This window comes from Muscardinus avellanarius, assembly GCF_963383645.1.
Source record: "Muscardinus avellanarius genome assembly, chromosome: 3".
In the NCBI taxonomy this organism is placed as follows: domain Eukaryota; kingdom Metazoa; phylum Chordata; class Mammalia; order Rodentia; family Gliridae; genus Muscardinus; species Muscardinus avellanarius.
The window spans coordinates 114,238,325-114,259,342 of record NC_137788.1 but is presented as its reverse complement, the minus strand read 5'-3'; the positions used below and the strand labels follow the sequence as shown (position 1 = coordinate 114,259,342).

The following is a 21,018-nucleotide window of genomic DNA, read 5'->3' as shown; positions in this document are numbered from 1 at the left end:
CAGTTATAATCCAAGTACTTGGAGGCGGGCGGGGTGGCGCACCCTTTAATCCCGCGCTTGGGAGGCTGAGACAGGAGGATCAAAACCAGCCTCAGCTACTTAGTGAGGCTCTCAGCAACTAGTGAGACCCTGTTTCCAAATAAAATATTAAAAAGGTCTGGGAGTAGAGCCCGGAGGTAGAAAGCCTCTGTGTTCTACCCCAGTGCCACCAAAAATAAAAATAATAATAAAAAAATAATCCCAGTACTTGGGAGGTCGAGACAGGAGGATCACAGGTTTTCAGCCAGCCTACTCAACTTAGGCCCTGTTTCAAAATAAAGAATAAAAAAATAGAGCTGGGGGTATAGCTTGGAGTTTGAATGCCCCTGGGTTCAATCCCCAGTACCACACATACACACACAAAAAAGTAGGCAGGAACTGGTATGCTGGCACATGCCTGGAATCCCACAATTTGGGAGTCTGAGACAGGAAGATTGTACGTATGAGACAAGCCTCAGCAACTTAGTGAGACCCTATTTTCAAATAAAAATTAAAATAAGATAAAATAAGACTAAGGGTATAGCTCAGAGGTAGAATATCCTTGAGTTCAATCCCCAGTACCCAAATAACAACAACACACGCAGGAGCTGTGTATACCTCTAATCCCAGTATGTGGAAGGCTGAGACACTGAAGATCACAGGTTCAAGGCCAGCCTCAGCAAGTTAGCATGACCCTCAGCCACTTAGCAAGAACTTGTTCCAAAATAAATAAGGGCTGAGGATGTAGCTCAGAGGTTGAATGCCCCTTAGGTCAATCCCCAGCACCCTCCCCCAAAGTAGATCAGACGAAGATAATTAGTCTATGGTAAGGTGCAGAACACAGGCTCCTTCCTGGAGGTGAAGGGGAGACAGAACTTCTACCATTGAGCAGTTATTTACTTATTTATTTAGATTTTATGGTACTGGGGGTGGAACCCAGGGGCTTTTCTACCTCCGGGCTATACTCCCAGACCTATTTTATACTTTATTTGGAAACAGGGTCTCACTAAGTAGCTGAACCTGGTTTTGAACCTGTGCGATCCTCCTGTCTCAGCCTCCCAAGCGCTGGGACTACAAGCATGCGCCACCACGCCCAGCTCCATAGAGCAGTCATTTAGTGAACCAGATTTTCAGATCTCAAATGTAGGGCTAGCCAGGTGTGGTGGCCTGTACCTGTTATATCCCAGCTACTCCGAGGCTGAGACAGGATGATCTCTTGAGCCCAGGAAATGGAACCCAGCCCCAGGCAGCATAGGGACACCCCTGTCTCAAAACAAAAAAGAAATAAAGCCCAGGGCTTCTCGTAAGGAGTCTGCCTTTTTGTGAGCTGGTGCTTGTGTGGATGAGGCGCGAGTGTCCCGGGAGGCAGAGACCCGTGTGCACCCACGTCCTGCCTCAACCTTCAACCGCCCTTGTTCTTGGTTTTTTGGCTGACTTTGGGGTCCCAACTTTGTCTTCTTCACCTGGTCTACCCAGGCCTGGAAATCCTTCCTGACCCACAGCTCTCCATTCCTCTAGAAGGGAAAAGAAAACAGTAGCTTTCAACTCAGGGTTCCAGCTTGCAAACTACTGCGTCAGAGCTCAGCAGGGAGCAGGGTGTGTAGGGGTGCAGGGTGCTTAGAGAAGGGTGGATACAGCCTCACCTACCCACAAGGGGTAGATGGAGGAGCTGGCAATGGCCCCCAAGTCCCACAGCAAGAGGAGGGGACAGGCCTGTTCTGCAGGATTCCCCGGTGGGTTATACCCAATACAGAACCCTCAGTGGAGCTGGGCATGGTGCTTTGTAATCCCAGCATTCGGGAGGCTGAGACAGGAGGATCGCAGGTTCACGGCCAGCCTCAGCTACTTAGTGAGGCCCTTTGAAATTCAGTGAGACCCTGTTTCAAAATAAAAAATAAAAAAATAGGGCTGAGGGGTGTAACTCGGAGGTAGAATGCCCCTGGGTTCCACCCCCAGTACTGCAAAAAAACAAAACAAAACAAAACCCTCAATGGCTGTGGCCTGTGACAGGCTGGAGGACAATGGTCATCGTGAAGGGGTCTGAGAAGGGGCAGGCAATAGGTTGGGTATCTTAGTAAGGATCTTGAACGGCGGGGGCGGGGGTCCCACGGCAGAGATCCGGAGCTCGAGTGCAGACCCGGGGGCCTGGGCTTTTATTGGCATTACTTGTGCCCCTTTCTCAGTGGTTCTCAGACTCTGGAGTCTTCACCAGCTCCGAGCGTGCCCACTCCTCTAGCCATGCACTGGTCGCCCCCCACCCCATACCTTCCCAATGTTCACCTAACCCGGCCTCAAAGCAGCGACCCCCAAGGTCCAGCAGCCTGGGTTCTAGGAGCTGGGAGACCTGCGCCTCCTGGCGGCTGACCTCGGAAAAGGCAGAGCGCAGAGGGGTTGTTTCACCTTCTCTGGGACGTGGAGTTTTGGAAAATGTTCCCCGGAGCTTCCTGAAGCTAAATTTACCTCCCCTGGCCCTGGGGGGCGCAGAGATCCCGGCGGCGATTAGCACCGCGTGGCAGCCGGCTCCAGCCCGAGAGGCCCGGAATAGGCGCGGAGTTATAAATAGTGCTGCCCGCAGGTGTGGGGGGAGCCGGTGGGCGGGGGGTACCCCAGGCAGCCACGGCCCCTTCAGGTGGGTTGGGCGGTCGCGGTGGGGCCGACGGGGGACGGCGGGCGGGGGGGCTGCGGTCTGTGAGCCCCCAGCGGTTTCCTGGGCGGCGGGTTTCTCGAGGGAAGCGGAGCAGCCGGGGCAAGGAGGGTAGCGGGGAAGAGGTGGGCGCCTGGCTCGGGCAGACGCTCCGCTTCCAGCTCAGCCCCCGTTTTCCGAGACAGGCCCCCAGACCCACTTCACTCCAGACCCCAGGCAGCCAGGCAGAGCCTCGGCTCTCTTGCCGCCGACCGGAGCCCTGTCTCCCCGGGCTCTGCGGGCGTCTAAGTTTCTGCAGCTGACCTTCCGGCGGGCGCACGTGGCGCGGCCAGTCCCCGCACCTGGCCACCCTGGGCCGCCGTCCTCCGGCCCAAGTGGACAGGGCTCCTAGCCGCGCGTCCCTCCTTCTCAGGACCAAACTCCTCACTCTCAGGCTATTTAACCACCTCCAGGCACTCTCCCCAAATATTAAGGTCGGATGGTCGCCTTAGGAGTTAAGTCTGCACTGTCTCCAGGGGACCCCCTTGCAGACCCCGCACCTGCTCGACAGCTCCTAGGTCCAGCCCCGCCGTTCCTGAAGGAGGGGACAGTCGGGGTTCTCGGTCGCGGGAATTTGAGTCTCCATAAGGGCCTAGAGAGCTGGGAGATAGGCGGGAATTTTCAAGTCAGGGCTCCATTTGTACCGTTAGAAAGAGTGGGCTGGGGGTGTAGGCTAGTGGTCAAGCACTTGCCTAGCATGCGGAGACCAAGGGTTCCAAACCCAGTATTGCAAGAGAGAGAGAGAGAGAGAGAGAGAGAGAGAGAGAGAGAGAGAGAGAGAGAGAGGAGTGTGTCACTGTGGAACTAACAGTAGGTTCCAGGACTGCTGAGACCGAAGTAGGGAGTGGCCGTCCAGCCGCAGAAAGATCCGGGTTGTGTCCAGATGGACCCCCAGAGCCAGGGCGGGGCGAGGCGAGAGCCCTGGGCGGGCGACTCGGTCTTCCAGAGCTGGCGCCAAGGTTCTGGAGGCCCTCGGGCACTTTCCTGCCCCCCACTCTCCTCCGCGGCCTCGCACCCTCTTTCCCGAAGCAGCCCCCTCTCCGTTTCACTTGTACTTCTGGCCCTTCCCCTGGCCAGTGCGATCCGACCGCAGAAGGAAGGGAAAAACCCCGGCCTGGACCCCGCCCGCTCCCGGCCCTGCGGACCAGGATCTGTCCTGCGGGGCCAAGATGAAAACCCGGAGCAGTGACCAGCCTCGGGACCCAGGGGGACAGGGACCACAGGAAAACCCGGAGCGGATCACTCGAGGCGGAGCGCCCCGCGCCAGCTGCTCCCCTCCTTCCTAGAGCCCCCCTAACTCTCCAGTGAGATAATGTCTGGGGTGGGGGGCTGTTTGGTTTGGCCGGGGCCCTCAGGGGCGCCTCACACTTTCCGCCCCTGGCTGGGGCGCAGGGCAGCGGCCCCGAGGCTGAGTCACGGCCCGGGAGAGGGAGAAGGAGGGCGGGCGGGACCGGACTCCGCCCTTCCCCCCGCGCGGGGATCCCGGGTCAGCCCGGGTGAGGGCCAGGGCCCCCCTGGCGCCGCCCATTGTGGTCCAACAGGTTGAGCTGGTGTCCCGCGGAGCCACCTGCTGGAGAGGGAGGGAGGGAGGCCCCTGCGGAGGGGGCTGGGGAGAGGGGAGCGAGTCCGACCCGGTTCGGCCCGGCTGGCTGCTGAGGAGCCGAACCCGGCCCGAGGGAGCCGGATTTGACTCCGTTTGGCTCTGGCGGGAGGGGCCCCTCGGGTGGGCAGCGCTGCGGCCCTCGCAGGCCACCCTTCCCTGTGTGTGCGGGGGTGGGGGGCGCTAAAGTACGAGCCTCGGTCTGCCCCGCCCCACTTCTGGACGGCCATCCTAAGACCCAGGCCCCCGGGCCACCTGGATCTCGGAGCGAATCCACGTCGAGACGTCGCTTCTAGGTGGAGGCTGTTCCTCCACTTCGGGAGCGGGCGGGATGGGGGCGGAGAGCCGGCCAGCGCCCCTCCCCCGCGGCCCGGCCCCTCCCCTCGGGCCGTGCCAAGGCCGCAGCGGGCACCGGCTGGGCGCAGAGGCTGCGTGCCCCGCGCCGGCCCTCCCTGCGGGGCACCGTCGCGCGTGGGGAGGGACGCAGGGCACCCGCGGCCTCGACTCCCCCGCTCCTCGGGGCGAGGGTGGGGCCCAGGGGCCAGCGCCGGAGGCCTGGCGACCCCCTCCCTCCTGGGGCCTGGGCCTGATTACAGCCCCCTGGGGACCCCTCCCTCAAGCCCCAGGGTGTTCCCGCCCACCCGGCCTGTCCCTGGCCTCGCCTACCCTTCCCTCCCGAGGTGCTGACGCTACGGAAGCCCCTCGTGGAGAACGGGGAGCCCCTGAGGGAGTTGCTCCACTCCCGCTGGCCGCAGAGGACACTGCCCCCTCCCCCTCCTCTCCGGGTGTCAGACCAGCCCTCGGCCCCGCCCTCTCCCGCACACGCGCGAGGCGGGACCCGCGCGGGATGGGCGGGCACTCAGGCCAATGGGCAGGCGGGGTGGTGGAGTGCGGGGGGCGGGGCGGGGCGCCGGGCGGGGGCGGGGGCGGAGCTCCAGTTAAGGTGGACCGGGAGAGATAGGGAGCGGAGCGGAGAGGGAGCGAGAGAGAGGGGGAGAGGGACCGCGGCAGGTGAAGGGAGATCGCAGGAAAGAAGGAGGGAAAGGAGGAGGGTGGGGAAGGCTTGAGAGCAAAGTGAGGGCTGGAAGGAAAGGAGGGAGAAGGAGGGAGGGACCCTTCTGCGCCCTACTGGGACTGGCTAGACGAAGGGGTTGAAGTTTATGTCCTTATTGGGCGGAGGGAGGGGGGCCTGGGGGGGCGGGTGAAAAACCAGGAAGTGACAGAGGGTGTTGCTAAGGATTGGGGGGGGGAGTTTAGGGGGTGGCCGGGGCGGGGGGAGGGAGGGGAGGGATGGGGGGAAGCAAGCTGGAGGACAGGTGAGACAGCAGGACAGGTGAGGCGGGCCCCGAGGGGGGGCGGGTGGGAGCCAGGTGAATGTGCGGCTCTCGGCGGCCGAGGGGGGGCGGGCGGCCGGAGGCAGAGGGCGGCGGAGGAGGAGCCCCCCAGCAGCGAGCGGCTCGCGATTGACCGCGGCCTTCTGACCAGGACCGGAGCAGGGCCCCAAGCCCCCGGGCCTGGCGGGGGACGCGCTCCTCCCCACACCCTGCGCCTCGGCAGCTCCAGCCGGCGGACCCGACGGCCGAGAGGTAAGCGTACCCCACTTGTGTCTCCTGGCTTGGGGTCCCCTGGACTCGGGACTACTGCAGTGCCCTTCGTCCGTCCTGTAAAGTGGGACCCCCACGCACGCGCGCCCGCGCAGGACCAGATTCCCACCGGTCCCCTTTCGCTGGCCTCTGCAATTGGTTTTAACTGGTAGTTTAAAAGAACTGCGGCCGCCCCCACCCCAGCCTGTGCGGAGGGTCCCCAGAAACTTTCTCTTCACTTCTGAGCTCAGACAGACTGTAGGCTCCGGGATGGAGAGGCGGCTAGGCGGCGCTGAGCGCTCCCCAGTCTAATGACTTTCAGGGGAGACCCCAGACCCGACCGAGTTGAAGGAATGGAAACGCTGACGGACTCTAACTAGGACAGCGCGCCCCCCCGCGCCCCCTGGCGCGGTGGGCTGGACCCGGGCCAGTTGCATGGGGGTTGGGGGGGCACCGAAGGAGCCGCGGCTTGGGGGAAAGTTACCGGCTGGACCACTGGGTTTCTGGCGCTTCCCGAGCCGGGCCCCTGCTCCAGCGGTAGCGGGGGCTCTTCAGCAGCCCCCGAACCACACCGAAGACCCTTCTCTCGCGCGCCCCTCGGCCCCACTCCCTCCCCGCAGGCCCCCGGGGAGCCAGCTCGAGCTCTCAGGACCCCAGAGGAGGGTGGATGACTAGGACGAATTCTCCTACCTACCACCCGGGCGCTGCCGCGCGCACCTGCCCGGACCCGGAGTGGAGGGTCGCTAGTCGGTAGCTAGAGAACCCCGTGTCCGCCGAGGCAGAGGGCTGCCATTCAAAGGGGTGGGGGGCTCTGCTTTCAGTTCCCCGCTTTCTGTCCCCTCCTCCCACCCACCCCACCCCATGTAAGAGAGCGACGTGTCCCGGCCAGAGGGGGGGCGGGAATGGGGGGGCAGCGTGGGCAGCGGGTTGTGCCCGGACACGTGCCTGCCCAGGCTCCCCGGCCCTGCTAGTGTTTGGAGAGAGGGCGGGTCCCCTGCCCCCCGCCCCGCACAACCCCCATGTATCAAAGGGCGGCTGAGACGTGGTGAGACCTCGGGGCGCCCTGGGGGGCGGGGGGGGGCGGGGAGCCTGGGTCCGGAGCAGGGGAGGGGCAGAGGCGCCGGTGCTAGCTGACCCACAGGAAACGAGCGCTGCTGACCTAGTTTGGGACACCGGAAGTGGGTGCTGGGGAGAGGGGGAGACCGGCAGACTGTCCTGGCTTCCGGGCCAGGTGGAGGGCGTTCTGCAGTTGACCCTGGTCGGTCCGAAACCCTTGGAGACCCCTAGCTGCAGCTGAGAATGGAAATGAGTCTGCGCAGCCATTCCCGGTTCTCCCGACTTATTCCTGGAGGAGGGAGACCTTCTTATCAGGGGCAAAGGGAGCCAGATTGGGCATCCAGGGGTTAAACCAGGCTGGGAACTCTCTGTTCCCCAAGGAATGTGTGTATGTTGGGGGTGGGGGGCCGAAGGCCTGGAGGATTATGGGGTTGCCTCCTGCTTCCCTGCACACAGACTGGTTTGGTCACCCCTGTACCCTCCTGGCACTGCCGGTGGAGCTGGCTTGGAGTGGGCATCAGGTCAGGGAGAGATCTGGGCATAGGGAGCCTTGTGTTGGGCTGGAGAGGGACAGAGCTGTGACTAACTAGCTTTGGGTGGTAGTTAGTGGTAACTGGGGAGAAGGACAGGGGGCTCCCCGCGGAGCAGCTGACGAAACAAGAAGAAATCTCTGTCAGTGCCTCCTGGCCCTGGCCCGCGGGACCCCAGCTCCCCCAGCGTGCCTCTGTTACTTGGTTGCTGTGGGCACCATGCTGCCTGCTGGCAGCCCCAGACACTGTCCCCTCCCTTGGGTACCACCCCCGCCAGCCTTGGCCCAGGGGTCTGGAAGGGGTTAATGCCACCTGAAAGGGGCTCTGGGGAAGAAAGCGGGCAGTGCCCACTAGGCTCAGGTGCCAGGTGGACCCGCCTGCGGTAACGGCCCGCCCATCACTGATCAGCCCAGGTCTCACTGGACCCCAGCGTCTGGGAGACAGGTGCGCTCCTCTTCCCCTTCCCCATGGTGCCCCCTGGCACCCAGGGCCCCCAGCTCCTCCTTGGCCTGGTGCCTGCCCTGGGAGGGCGCGGCGGGCAGCGGGGGCTGGGCTAACAATGCACCATCGAGCCCTTTGTGTGCTCTGGGCACCCTGGGGAAGAGTGGGGGAGGGGCCGGCGGGCATGGGGGCGGGGCGCCTCTGGGGTGGGGACAGTGAAGGCTGGGGGGGAGAGGCCCAGAGAATGAAAGCAGGTGGGGAGGAAAGGGAAGTAGGTCAGATAGGGTACTGGCCCCCATTCCAAGCCAAGGGCAAGAGGGCCAGCCCTGTCCTCTCACTACCTGGATGTCATAATGCTGGGGCCCGAGGCACTCGGACTGGGCACCGGGGGTCAGAAGTCACTGCCCAGGGGACTGCGCGCATGGAGGAGGCCTGGCTTGGTACTGCCCCCTTCTTGATGGTGGAGAGACCCAGTTCTCCTGGCTCAAAGCCAAGGCCCCAAGATGGGGAATGAATAGTCTCCGGGTAGGGCATTGCCCTTTGATAGAAGCCTGCAGGCCTGCTTGGGGCTTCCTGCCTCTGGCCTGCTTGGCTCCCTGACCTTCCTGAGAGTTAAGACTACCCTGCCGCCAGGCCTCGGGGCCTAGGACTGTTTTGGCCTAGGACTGGAGAGGAGGGTGGGGGAGGAAGGTGGGGACAGGCAGACGAATAGGACCCTGGCATGGGGTGTGCCCGCCCTGGCCTCTCCCCCTCCTTCTGCTGAGTAAACTCGTGAGTGAACTTGACGTTTTGCCCGGACAGTTTGAAGTTGCCTCGCCCCCCCACCCCAGTCCTGCCAACACACAAGCAGCCAGGCGCCAAGGCGGGCCTGGGGGACCAGGGGGAAAGGGGGAGAGCAGAGCTCCTGTTATCCACCGTGAAGGTTCAGTGGGGGGTGAGAAAGAACCCCCACCCAGCCAGGCTCAGGTCTTGGCAGGAGTCTTGCCTGGGACCTGTCAGCATCTGTTCCAGAGCCCTGAAAGTCCAGAAAAAAGTATCCTCTCTAGGCAGCTCTTCCTGCTTCTAAATGCACCCCACTAGTGAAAGACGCCAGATGCCATCTGGGCCCCCAGAACAGCTTTAATGTTCTGGCCCAGAGAAAGCACTGCCTTTAGCAAAAAAAATTTTTTTTTTTTTTACAGTACTGAGGATTGAACCCAGGGGCATTCTACCTTCGAGCTGCATCCCCCAGCTCTATTTTTAATTTTTAATTTTGAAACAGGGTCTTGCTAAGTTGCAGAGGGCCTCACTAAGCACTTAGCGGAGGCTGACTGTGACCTGCGATTCTCCTGTCTCAGCCTCCAGGAGCTGGGATGATAAGTATGTACCACCATGCCCGGCTCTCTTTAGCAAATTCTTCAGGGGGGCCAGAAAGCTGCCCCCCCCACACATTCTGTCCCCTCAGCCTGGGAAGAGTGGGAAGCAGGCGGCCTTGGCATCTCAGCCCTCACTGCCCCGAGGCCTCTCAGCTGCGTGGCCACTGTCTGTCCTTCCTCAACATGTGGACACATATACCTCTACTGTCCTTCCTAGCAATCAGGCCAGGCCCTGGTCTCCCCAAACCTTTCCTCTAGCTTGCCCAGAACCAGGTTAGCCTTCAGGACTTCCCAGCCAGCAAACACCTATACCAGATCCAGGGACGGATGCTGCCCCCCTAGCAAGGGGGCTGATGGTGGGCAGATGGAGCCCGCGACGCCCACAGATACATCTAACACCTCACATCACCGATTCCTCTTCCGTCTCCCCAGATTACCAGAGCGGCAGGGGAAATGCCTTCCCAGTCCCTGCCAGGCCTCAAAGTGGGGCTCCCCCAACCCCTCGCTCTCAACCTCATGTCTCTGGCTTCAATTTCCTTCCTGTTTCCACTGCCCCCCCAACTCCTCCCCACCCATATGCCCCTTTCAACAGACATCCTCTCCTCTTTCCTTCCTCCTTCCTCCCCTTTGCCTGGGAGCAGGGGTCCTCTCCACCCCCGCCCCACTCCCACCCCACCATGGACCTCCTAGCTTCTCGGCTCTTCTTACACACAGCCCCTTTGGAAATCTGCGACCAAGTCCTCAGCCCTCCCCAACCCACAGTCAGTCCTCTGGGATAGACAACCCAGGGCCTCTCCAGGGAACTACAACTCCCAGAGGTGCACACCGAGCAAGTGTGGTGCATACTGGGAGTTGTAGTTCTCTTTGAGCTCTGGCTTTGGCCCAGTGTATGAGTGTTTCTGGACAAGGGTAAAAGCCAGGACTGGGATAGGTTGCGGCTTGGGTCCCCTCTGTGTCCCCCTACTTTCCTCCTGCCCTTCCCTCCCCACATGACACCAGGCACCCATGACTGACATCATCTCCCCTGCTGGGTGAGACACACTGCCCATCCGCATCCTAGGGTCCCACCCAATAATTGCCAACACCCTGCCCCTGGTGCCCCTGGGAAGGGTGGATTGAGGGGCCCCATGAACTCTCTCCCTGCCCCCTGCCCTCCAGGCTGGTTCCCTCCCTTTATGGGGATCAAAGGGCAGGGAACAGCCCCACCCGCTCCCTAGCAGGCAGCAGGCAGCAGGCACTAGACTGGGGCTCTCGGGAATCGCAGGGACTTTGATGCCCAAGCATTTACTCGGGCAGGGGGAATGCCGGGAGGCTGGCGCCCGGTGGCTGGCAGGGAGGGACGTGGCCCCCACCCTGGGGCAGGGAGCCTTTGTAGCTGCCCGGGGCTTCTCAGGAGGTGGCTTTGGAACAGGGTCTTGGCCCTTATCTGTGGCCTGGGGGCCTGGGCCTGCCTGGCTCGGCACCCAGGCACAGGGTGACCCTCCCCCCACCCCAGGCCCACAGTTGGCATGGGGCGCTGGGAGCAGGGGGGGTAGGAGGGAGAGGAGAGCAGGACTGCCAGCATCCTGGTGGGTGGGTGCCAACCGGGCCGGGAGCTGGTGAGGGGCAGCAGGCCAGCGGCACTGAGCCAGCAGCTGTTGGGGGAAAAGGGGAGGGGGTGCTTAGGGGGCACTTCTGTGGTCTCCCCAAGACTAGGAACGGTCTAGCATCTGGAAGAGACTGGGGTGACCCTCGTTCCAGGACTAAGGGACCCCCTGGGCCTTGCTGAAGTGAAACCCCGGGGCCCACCCATCTCTGGCCTCTGCTCTCCTGAGCTGCCCCTCGGGCCCAGGCGGGTCCCACCCAACCGGCCAGGGTGGCAGCGGCTTGCGCAAGGGGTGGGGCTGGCGCTTCCCAGCAGATGCCCCCTCCCAGCTCCTTCCTCTTTCAGTGCCCACAGCTCCCCCCATATGGCTATCCCCTCGGGCCAGCTCTGGCCCCCTGGTCCCCCTGGGCTGGCATGAGTGCCGCCCCCTGGCCCGGTTGGCAGGACTGGTGCCCAGGCGAGAAACTGTGGTATGTGAGTGGGTTTGGGGTGAGGCTGTGGGGAGGGCGGGGTGGCCCCAGCCCAGTGTGGGGTGGGGCCCATTCGGCCAGCTCCCAGGGGGACTCTGGGACCTACTGGGATCCAGAGGGCCTCACGCTTCCCTAAACCCACATGCCCCGAGGGGCTGGGACCTGGGCACCTGTCACCCTGGCACTGGCTGTCCAAGGCTCCCCTCCTCCTCCTCTGGCCAGGGCCACCTCTTGTCCCCTCCCCTCCCTTCCTCCTGTCTTGTCCCACCTCCAGCAGCCGCTCCTCCTTACCTCTGTCCTCCTGGACTGCCCCCAGCCTACCTTTCCTACCCCTCACCTTTTTCCCCTTTCGGACTGAGTAAGGACAGGACAGGCGGGGGTGGGGACAGCTGGGGCTTCGGGCACTGCAGGCAGAGACTCCGGGCCCTCTCCCACGCTGCCAGCCCTCCCTAACCCCTCCCTCCAAGCTGGGGGGAGGGGGACAGCACCCAGAGGGTTAAGGCTGGGGGGGAGGGGCTGGGCCAGGTCGTGGGCGGCCCCTTTGAAGGAGGGAGCTGGAGCGGGGAACAGCCACCCTGCCTCCCCCCAGCCTGGCCCTCCCCTGCCCCTCCCAACGTGCTGCCCCCAGGGGCCAGGAGGAGTTGCCGGCGAGGCCCCTCAGCATTCAGGTGAGTCTCAGCCCTGCTCTGGCTCGGGAGAGGTCAGGCCCCGGGGGAGGCTCGGAGGCCTAGAATTGGCCAAGGGTCAGTGAGGTACTGAAAAAACCAGGCTGGGGAGAGGGTTCCCAGGCTTCCCCTGGGGCTGAGCAGCTGGAGTGCGGGCGCCCTCAGAGTCTCAGGGACCCTAGAGGACCAGGAGAGTCCGAAGAAGAGGCCTACTGGAGCCGGGTGATTGCTGGGCCAGGCCAGGAGGTTGGACAGGCTGGCAGAGCGCCGGGCTCTGGGGATCGGGCTGGGGTGTCCTCTGGGGCTGGGGGGGCTCAGGTTTCTGCCGGCGGGCGGCTTGGCGGGTGTGGGGTTACCAGCCGGCTCGGTTACCCAGCTTGGGGGAGGGGGGGGACAGGGCAGACCCTGGTACCTTGTATGGTCTGCCCAGGCCCTAAGCGGAGCTGGCACAGCCCAGGCAGACCCTGCCAGGAGCCCTGATGACCAGGGTCCTCCCAGGTGGACAGCAGCTGGGCCCAGGTTGGGCACCCTTTGGGGAAAGTCCATTCGCTCCAGGCTTGGAAACTCTGACAAGCAGAGGCACCAGGTTGTCCCCCTCACCCCACATCCGCTCGCTCTCTCTGCACACCCCCCTCCACCATTTATTCTCCCCAAACTGGCTCCCAAATTGTGGTCCCCTGCTTCATCGGGAAGGCAGGTATGGGTGTCTTACATGCAACCGTCTCTTGGCAGTTCTGGGCTTGGAGGGCAAGCCTGTCCTTAATTTAATCAACCCCTCTGCCCTGGCCGCGCCTGGGAGAAGAGAAGGGATGCTTGGAGCAGGGGCCTGTGGGATGTAAGTTGTGGAGAGGCTTCAGCGGCTGGTGTCTAGGGACTGAGAAGGAGAGGAGAGGTGCAGATGGTTCCTAGCTGCAGGCCAGGGGACAAATGCCCCTGGAGCCCGCCGGCGCCGGGGGCTATAGGAAGGAAGTCGGAGAGGACTCTCAAGGAGGGAGGACAAGGGTGAGAGAGGGTAGGAAAGGGGCAGAGAGAAGTCTGAGGAAAGGGTCCTGTGGTGGGTGGCTGATGGCGAGGGGCTCCCAAAAGCAGAGGGGCGAAGTCGGGAAAGTCGGTCCATTTTCCATTCCCCGCCATCTTTTTATCTCCGTCCTTTCTCCCTCCCCGTCCCTAAGGGGGTGGGACCTGGGACTGCTGGCTGTCATGGGAAAATGTGGAGGAGCATTGACATGTCCCTCCTTCAGGAGCCCCCACACCAAGATCTGGGGACCTGGTGGGGAGAGCAGCTTAACCCCCAGGGCACCGGGAAGCAGCCAGCTCCCCTGCCTCCTTCCCCCTTCGTGGCTTGCGGTCTTTCTTCCCCGCCTCGGCCCCCAGGAAGTGTAGGTGCTGGGGTGGTGAGGTGGGGGGGAGCAGCACGTGGGGGATGGGGGAGGCATCCACAAGCCAGAGGGGCTGGGTGGGGGGCCAAGAAGGACTCCCTGAGTTTCCCCAGCATCCACGGGCCCGGGACATCTTCGAAGCCACGCAGATGGCTTGGGCCTGTGGGCCCCAGAAGCCCTGGGGAGGGCCGGGGGAAGCCTGGGAACACGGATTCCTGGGTCCCTGAGGACTTTGGACTGGCTGTCGGACTTCCCCACCCCCTCCTTGGTCCAGCCACAGGCCAAAGAAAGCCCTGGCTTCGTGCAAACTTTAGCTCCAAAAAACAGGAAGAGAACCTGAGGCTTGGGTGGGGGGTGCAGAAGGGAGAAAGAAGTAAGGGGGAGGGGTGGCCAGCCCAGGTGCCAGGGGCATCTGCAGGAGCCCCAGGTCCCCATCACCCAGCAGGAAAATGTCACCGCTTGGTCCTCCTCCTCCCTCACCCCGAGCCGCTGCTCAGGGAGATGCCTGGCTAGGCCCCTCTCAGGCTCCCTGGCAGAGCCGAGGGTAGGGGCCGCGTAGTCTGGGGGGGCTCTGTGTGCCTGTGCCCATATCTATTTTCTCCACCACTAATCCTGGTTCCGCCTGCTGCCCCCCACATAAGCCTCACTCCCCTAATCCCCGGGGTGGGGGAGGGGGCAGCTTTACTGGTGAGGGCCTCCTCTCCCTGCCCTTCAGCGGGCTTCAGGTCTGACCTCGGCTGATGTGGGTCCTGGTGCCCCCGGCCTGCTTGGCAGGCCACTGCCTGAGGTCAGACCTGGAGAGCAGTCTGGTGTTCTTTTCCTCTCAAGGCAGGGCCAGGAACTCCTACCTTTGGTTTCTCGGTGGTGGATCCGCCCTGGCAGATGCCCTTAGGCACTGAGGGACAGGTGATAGGGGCTCTCACCTTTGCCCCCCTCCTCCCCTGGCCTCCAGTCTTCCCCCAACTGGAGATGGGGCAGGCTTGACTCGGGGCCCAGTTTCAAGAGAGCTGCCCACCGGCTTGGCCGGTCGAGCAGGCCTGACAGTGAGGGGAGCCTGGAGGGATGGTGGGAAAGAGGGGAGCCACGGGGCGGGGCCCCCATTTCTTCCCCCTACCAGGCAAACAGACCAAACAGACCTTGCCTGGTTCCCTGGCACAGCTGCCCCCCCACCCCACACACCCATGCCTACAGGTCTTAGCAAGAGGGGGCATGCCAGGCTGGGTGGGGATGGGCCGCCTTCATGGGGCGTCAGGGGACTGGGCCCTCTGGGGTGCAGAGGCGGGAAGGGTGCCCGAGGTGGGGTGGGCACCCTGGCATGGGTGCCCCGCCCTGGCAGAAAGACAGGAAAGGCCCCCACCCCTCCCAGATCATGGGCCTAGGAGGGCTCCCGTGGCCAGGTTGGCACCGGTGCGGTTCCAGGTGGCTCTTGTGTTGGCTGGGGTGCGGAGCCCCGGGTAAGGGCTGGGGGAGTTTCCCAGAAGCCCAAGAGCTGTGTGAACGCCTCTCCTCCCCAGAGTGCATGTCCTTGGGCTCGGCCCTCCTTCCATGAGACCGCTTGGCCACAGGCATTAGATCTGGGCCCCAGGAGTTAAACACCCACCCTTGCCCAAGCCCTGTATGAGTTGTGTGGTGAACAGCTGGGTCAGCCAATCAGTGCCCCCACCACACCAAGTTGCCAGGAGACAGGCCCTGGGGTGGGAGAAGAGAAGAGAGGCGGGCTTAGCAGCAGGAATGGGTGGGGTGGGTAGGAAAGAAGGGGGAGGGATGGGCTGAGCCACGTGCCTGAGGGTGCCACGCTTCCAGCCTATGGACAGCGAGGACAGCCCCACCCATCCCCCTTAGGAGAGGGACAGGCTCACTTGGGTCCAGGAGGTACCCAGGACTGCTTAAGTTGCCACCATGGCCACCGCTTTTGCTGGGATTCGTCCTGGGGCCACTCGCCATTTGTAAAAGCACCAGCAGGAGACCCAGAGGGAGCAGCTGGAACTCCCAAGTTGCAGGGTCCCCACGGAGGAAAGTAACTTGGGGACTTAGGTGGGAGTAGGTGACAGAGCCCAGGGTCCCGAGGTGTGGCTTGCAAGCGCAGACGGACACGTGGTCGCCGCTCACTGCGGGCTTCCTCGCAGGAAGCTTGGCATTGCCGCCAAGGTGGCAGGCGGGAGGCCCAGAAGACAATGAAGTTCTTGTGTCCTAAAGAGGAAATTTGTGGTCCTTGACCCCCCCCCACCCCCATCAACAGCCAGGTCTGAGCAGCTGTGTCAGATCACTGATAAAATATCACTGTCCTGAGGATCATCTGCGCTGGCCTTTAATATTCAGATGAAGCCACAGCCTTCTCAGGAAAGGAAGTGATGTCCAAGGCCGGCAGCTCCCTAGTGACCTGGCTCCCTCCCTGTGAATGGAGGCAGGGAGGGAGGGAGGCAGCCGGGCCTCCAGGTGGCTTCCTGGCAGAGGCTAGCTCTGGAGGCCAAGGCCAGACCATCCTTGAATCCTTCTGTGTGCCAGACATCGGGGCGTGCTTGGTTTACAGTACCTCTTGCCACAGCCCCTGAATTCAGCTGGAATTCTGGATGTTGGGTGAGTAGGGCCAGGTGCAGCCAGGCGCTCCTCTCTTCCCAGTGACGCGGGAAGGTCACAAGTTGGAGGCCAGCCTCAGCAACTTAGGGAGACCCTGCCTCAAAATAAAGAATAGAAAAGGCTGGGGGTGCAGAGAAAGTACTCCTGAGTTCAATCCCTAGTACTGAAAAAAGTATAAGGCAAGAGGCTTGGAGATTAAATCACTTGCTTAAGGTCATGGGGCTAATCAGCGCAGAGAGAGACGATTCAGACTCCTGACTGAGCTCTTTCTCCAGAACGGACGCTATCTCCAGTTGCTCCAGACCCACAAAATGTCAGGGCTGAAGAGCCCCGCAAGCCCTTGGGGCTTTCGCCTCCCCAACCACCCTCTCCTGGGACAGCAGAGCTGGGGGAAGCCTGGGGAGAAATGACTTGCCCAAGGTCATTCAGCAAGATAGTCACAGAGCCACTGGAAGGCGGCTCCCCACCAACCCCGTCCCCCACCCCTGGGCTAGCCCAGGCTGTGGACTGCGGGGTGTGCTGTGCTTTCTGTGACGACCCTGGAGGAAGAAGTCACCTCCATCCTGAGAGGGGGGCTGTCCTGGCATGGGGAGGGCCAAGCAGCTAGTGGCTGAGGAGGAGGGGAGGGTGGGACTGGAACCTGGCCTCCTGGCAGTGGGGGAGGGGCACCGCGATGCTTATCTGTGCGGGGCAGGAAGCACCCGCGCCAGAGACACCCCAGCAAAGGTGGCTGCTCCTTGGCCCCATGGGGGAGGGGAGGGTATGGGGGGAGGGATGCTGGGAGTTGTTTCCCCACTTGGCCTTCAGAAGCAGGGATCTAATCCCGGTGTGGTGGCAGACACTTGTAATCCCAGTTTGTAATCCCTGCATTCGGGAGGCTGAGATAGGAGGATTGAGGTTCAGGCCAGCCTCAGCTGCTTAGTGAGACCCTTTGCAACTCAGTGAGACGCTGTTTCAAAAATAAAGAATAGAGCTGGGCGTGGTGGCCCAGGCTTGTAATTTCAGCATTTGGGAAGCTGAGACCAGACGATCCAGGTTCACGGGCTAGCCTCAGCTACTTAGTGAGGCCCCTCCGCAACTCAGTGAGACCCTGTTTCAAAAGAAAGAGTAAAAAATAGGGCTGGGGGTGTAGCTCGGAGGGAGAGGAAGAGGCTGGTGCTTGGCCGTGTGGTGCAGTGGGCTGTATGCTTTAGAGAGAATCTGGTCGCCAGTGTGGTGGTGGCGGTGGCATTCGCCTGTAATCCTAGTACTTGGGAGGCTCAGACAGGAGGACTATAAGTTCGAGCCCAGCCTCAGCAAGTTAGCAAGATTCTCAGAAACCTAGCCAGACCGAACATTTCAAAAAACAAACAAAAAACTGTAAACTGGGTGTGGTGGCGCTCACCTCTAATCCCAGTACCAGTACTTGGGAGGCTGAGACAGGAGGATTACAGTTTTGAGGACAGCCCCTACAGGTAGCAGACTCTCATCAACCTATTGAGATCCTGTTTCAAATAAAAATAGCCAGGCGTGGTGGCTCACGCCTATAATCCCAGTACTTAGGAGGCTGCGAAGGGAGGATGGCAGGTTCAAGGACAGACAGCCTCAGCCAACAGTGAGACTCATCAATCTAGCAAAACTCTGTTTCCAAATAAAAATAAAAAACAGGAGCCGGGCATGTGGGCGCACGCTTGTAATCCCAGCATTCAGGAGACTGAGACAGGAGGATCCAGTTCGCAGCCAGCCTCAGCTCCTTACTGAGGCCCTCTGCAACTCAGTGAGACCCTGTTTCAAAGTAAAGAATAAAAAAAATAGGGCTGGGGGTGTAGCTCAGAGGTAGAATGCCCCTGAGTTCCCTAGTACCACAAAAAGAGAAAGAAAAAGAAAGAAAGAAAGAAAGAAAGAAAGAAAGAAAGAAAGAAAGAAAGAAAGAAAGAAAGCAGGCGAGAGCACATCTGCCCACACCTGGCCTCCGCAGTGGACCACGGCTCATGGTGAACCTGAGCTCTCAGCGAGCGGCTCCATCACACACAGTGACCCATTTTCCAGATGCCTGAGACCACGGCTGCCAGAATCCTTCAGCCAATCCTCAGGGAATCAGAAGGAGCCCTGCATCCTACCTCCCGGTCCCAAGCATCTCCTGATGGGCAGGGGGCAGGCAAAGCAGGTGGGTCTCTGGGAGAGTGCCTTGGAAGGCACTGGAGTGGCCCAGGGGCTGGGGACGCCGCCGGGGTTCGACCCTGCACCACTCTTGACATGGCAAGTTACTTCACCTCTGACCCCGGCTCCTGATACTCATACTTAGAAGATAAAATGGGTGTAGAGTACTTGAGAAGGGTGTCTAGCATAAAGCCGTAAGTGACAGCCAGTGTTGGCCAACCGTCCCCAGATGCCCTAACAGGACTGGGCGCTCTTTTTTTTTTCTTTTTGGTGGTACTGGGGATGGAACCCAGGGCCATTCTACTTCTGAGCTCCACTCCCCAGCCCTATATTTTATTTGGAAACAGGGTCTCACTGAGTTGCAGAGGGCCTCACTAAGTAGCTGACTGCGAACCGGGATCCTCCTGTCTCAGCCTCCCAAATGCTGGGATTACAAGCATGCGCTACCATGCCTGACTTGGACTGGGCGTTCTGAACATACCCCTCTCCTTAACCCTGCAGGAGAAAATGGGGAGCCCGGAGGACGACCTGATTGGAATTCCATTCCCGGACCACAGCAGCGAGCTCCTGAGCTGCCTCAATGAACAGCGGCAGCTGGGCCACCTGTGTGACCTCACCATCCGGACACAGGGCCTGGAGTACCGCACCCACAGGGCCGTCCTGGCCGCCTGCAGCCACTACTTCAAGAAGCTCTTCACCGAGGGCGGGGGCGGGGGTGTCCTGGGGGCTGGGGGTGGTGGGCCGGCCGCTGGGGGCGCAGGGGCCGGCGTGTGTGAGCTGGACTTCGTGGGGCCAGAGGCCCTGGGTGCCCTGCTTGAGTTCGCCTACACAGCCACACTGACCACTAGCAGCGCCAACATGCCGGCCGTGCTCCAGGCTGCCCGGCTGCTGGAGATCCCCTGCGTCATCGCCGCCTGCATGGAGATCCTGCAAGGCAGTGGGCTCGAGGCTCCCAGCCCCGATGAGGACGACTGTGAGCGTGCCCGGCAGTACCTGGAGGCCTTTGCTACCGCCACGGCCACGGCCTCCGGGGTTCCCAATGGTGAAGACAGCCCTCCGCAGCTGCCCATCCTGCAGCCGCCGCCACCTCGGCCTGTGGCCCGCCGCAGCCGCAAGCCCCGCAAAGCTTTCCTGCAAACCAAGGGAGCCCGGGCAAACCACCTGTTACCCGAGGCGCCCGCGGTGCCCACCCATCCCTTGACCTATGAGGAGGAGGAACCTGTGAACAGAGTGGGCAGCGCCCCGGGGGACAGCTACAGCCCTCCGGCAGGGACTGCCTCACCTCCCGAGGGGCCCCTGGGTTATGATGCTGAGGAGGAAGAGGAGGAGCTGGTGTATCCCCCGGCATATGGTCTGGCCCAGGGCGGCGGGCCCCCGCTGTCACCGGAGGAGCTGGGTTCAGACGAGGATGCCATCGATCCCGACCTGATGGCCTACCTAAGTTCCCTGCATCAGGACGCCCTGGCACCAGGCCTGGATGGTCAAGACAAGCTGGTTCGAAAACGCCGCTCCCAGATGCCCCAGGAGTGCCCCGTGTGCCACAAGATAATCCACGGGGCCGGCAAACTCCCGCGACACATGAGGACCCACACGGGTGAGAAGCCCTTCGCCTGTGAGGTCTGCGGCGTCCGCTTCACCAGGTGAGCGTCCGGTGGGGAGGCCCACCGGGGCTTGGGAGGTCTAGAGTGGAGGTCGGTGGTCCCAGAGAGATGAGGGCCTGCATGTGGGCTCCTGGGATTCCAGGAGAGAGCCCAGGAGGCAGCCAGCGGGGCATGCGGTGGGTGCCCAGGCAGGCTCAGCTGAGCCCAGGAGTGGGAGATGGCAGGGCCCAGTTAAGCTGGAGCCAGGGGACGGGGCAGTAATGGGGGGCGTGCAGGGACGAGGCCTGCGGCCAGGGCCCGGAGGGGGGGGCGTCCTGCAGCTCCTGAGCCCCCCTTGCCCGCGCAGGAACGACAAGCTGAAGATCCACATGCGAAAACACACGGGCGAGCGCCCCTACTCCTGCCCGCACTGCCCCGCGCGCTTCCTGCACAGCTACGACCTCAAGAACCACATGCACCTGCACACGGGGGACCGACCCTACGAGTGCCACCTGTGCCACAAGGCCTTCGCCAAGGAGGACCACCTGCAGCGCCACCTCAAGGGCCAGAACTGCCTGGAGGTGCGCACCCGGCGGCGCCGCAAGGACGACGCGCCGCCCCACTACCCGCCCCCCGCCGCCGCAGCCCAGCCCCCCGCGGGCCTCGACCTCTCTAATGGCCACCTGGACACCTTCCGCCTCTCTCTGGCTCGGTTCTGGGAGCAGTCGGCGCCCACGGGGGCCCCGGTGTCCACTCCGGGTCCCCCTGATGACGACGAGGAGGAGGGGGCGCCCACCACGCCCCAGGCCGAAGGTGCCATGGAGTCCTCTTAAAGAGGGACGCGTGGCCGGGCCGTCCATGCCAAGCAGCGGGAGCAGGCAGGACAGAGCTGGGGAGGGGCCTGGTGCTGCCTCTGGCGTCTGCACCAGCCGCCCCCCAGACCCCTCATCCCAATTCCAATCCCAGAAGGTTTGGGGTCCGAGCTCCCAGATTGGGGTGCTCCCCCCAAAGAGTGATACACAGGATATGTATATATTTACAGCTCTCTTGTAAAGGTGGGATCCCCGTCCCGGGCTGCTCCTAGGGAGCAGAAGCAATAATGTATTTCTGATTTGTGGGGTCCCACTTCGGCTATGCGGGTTCCTAGGGGGGCTTGGGACCAAAGCCTTGCCCTCTCTCATGCCCCTGGGGGGTTCTGGCTGTGTAAAGGGGTGAAAGGCTGCCTCTCCCTCTGAGACCCCTCCTTCCTGGTTTCTGTTCCCTTTCCCTCCCCCCCGCAATGAATTATGCAAAGGGGGCGGCGGAGGAAGCGGAGGTGGGGGCGCCAGGTGGAAGTTGGAGGTCGGGGACTGGGCCT

At 62.2% G+C, this 21,018-nt stretch overlaps 1 protein-coding gene across 4 annotated transcripts; it reads left to right on the top strand.

Annotated features, from left to right (window-relative positions):
• Nucleotides 1–5,599: 5,599 nt before the first annotated feature.
• On the top strand, nucleotides 5,600–20,494 carry ZBTB7B (zinc finger and BTB domain containing 7B; the record flags this gene model as incomplete). 4 transcript variants are annotated; one of them, XM_080691877.1, is made up of 4 exons in its annotated part: nucleotides 5,600–5,634; nucleotides 5,787–5,887; nucleotides 18,583–19,721; nucleotides 20,029–20,494. In XM_080691877.1, the coding sequence occupies 2 exons, from the start codon at nucleotides 18,589–18,591 to the stop codon at nucleotides 20,492–20,494; spliced, it is 1,599 nt and encodes a 532-aa protein (XP_080548003.1). The 4 variants fall into 4 exon arrangements, with proteins under 4 accessions (XP_080548003.1, XP_080548004.1, XP_080548001.1 ...); XM_080691875.1 differs by lacking the exons at nucleotides 5,600–5,634; nucleotides 5,787–5,887 and adding exons at nucleotides 11,167–11,321; nucleotides 11,950–11,989; XM_080691878.1 differs by lacking the exons at nucleotides 5,600–5,634; nucleotides 5,787–5,887 and adding an exon at nucleotides 7,162–7,203.
• Between the last annotated feature and the right edge of the window lie 524 nt (nucleotides 20,495–21,018).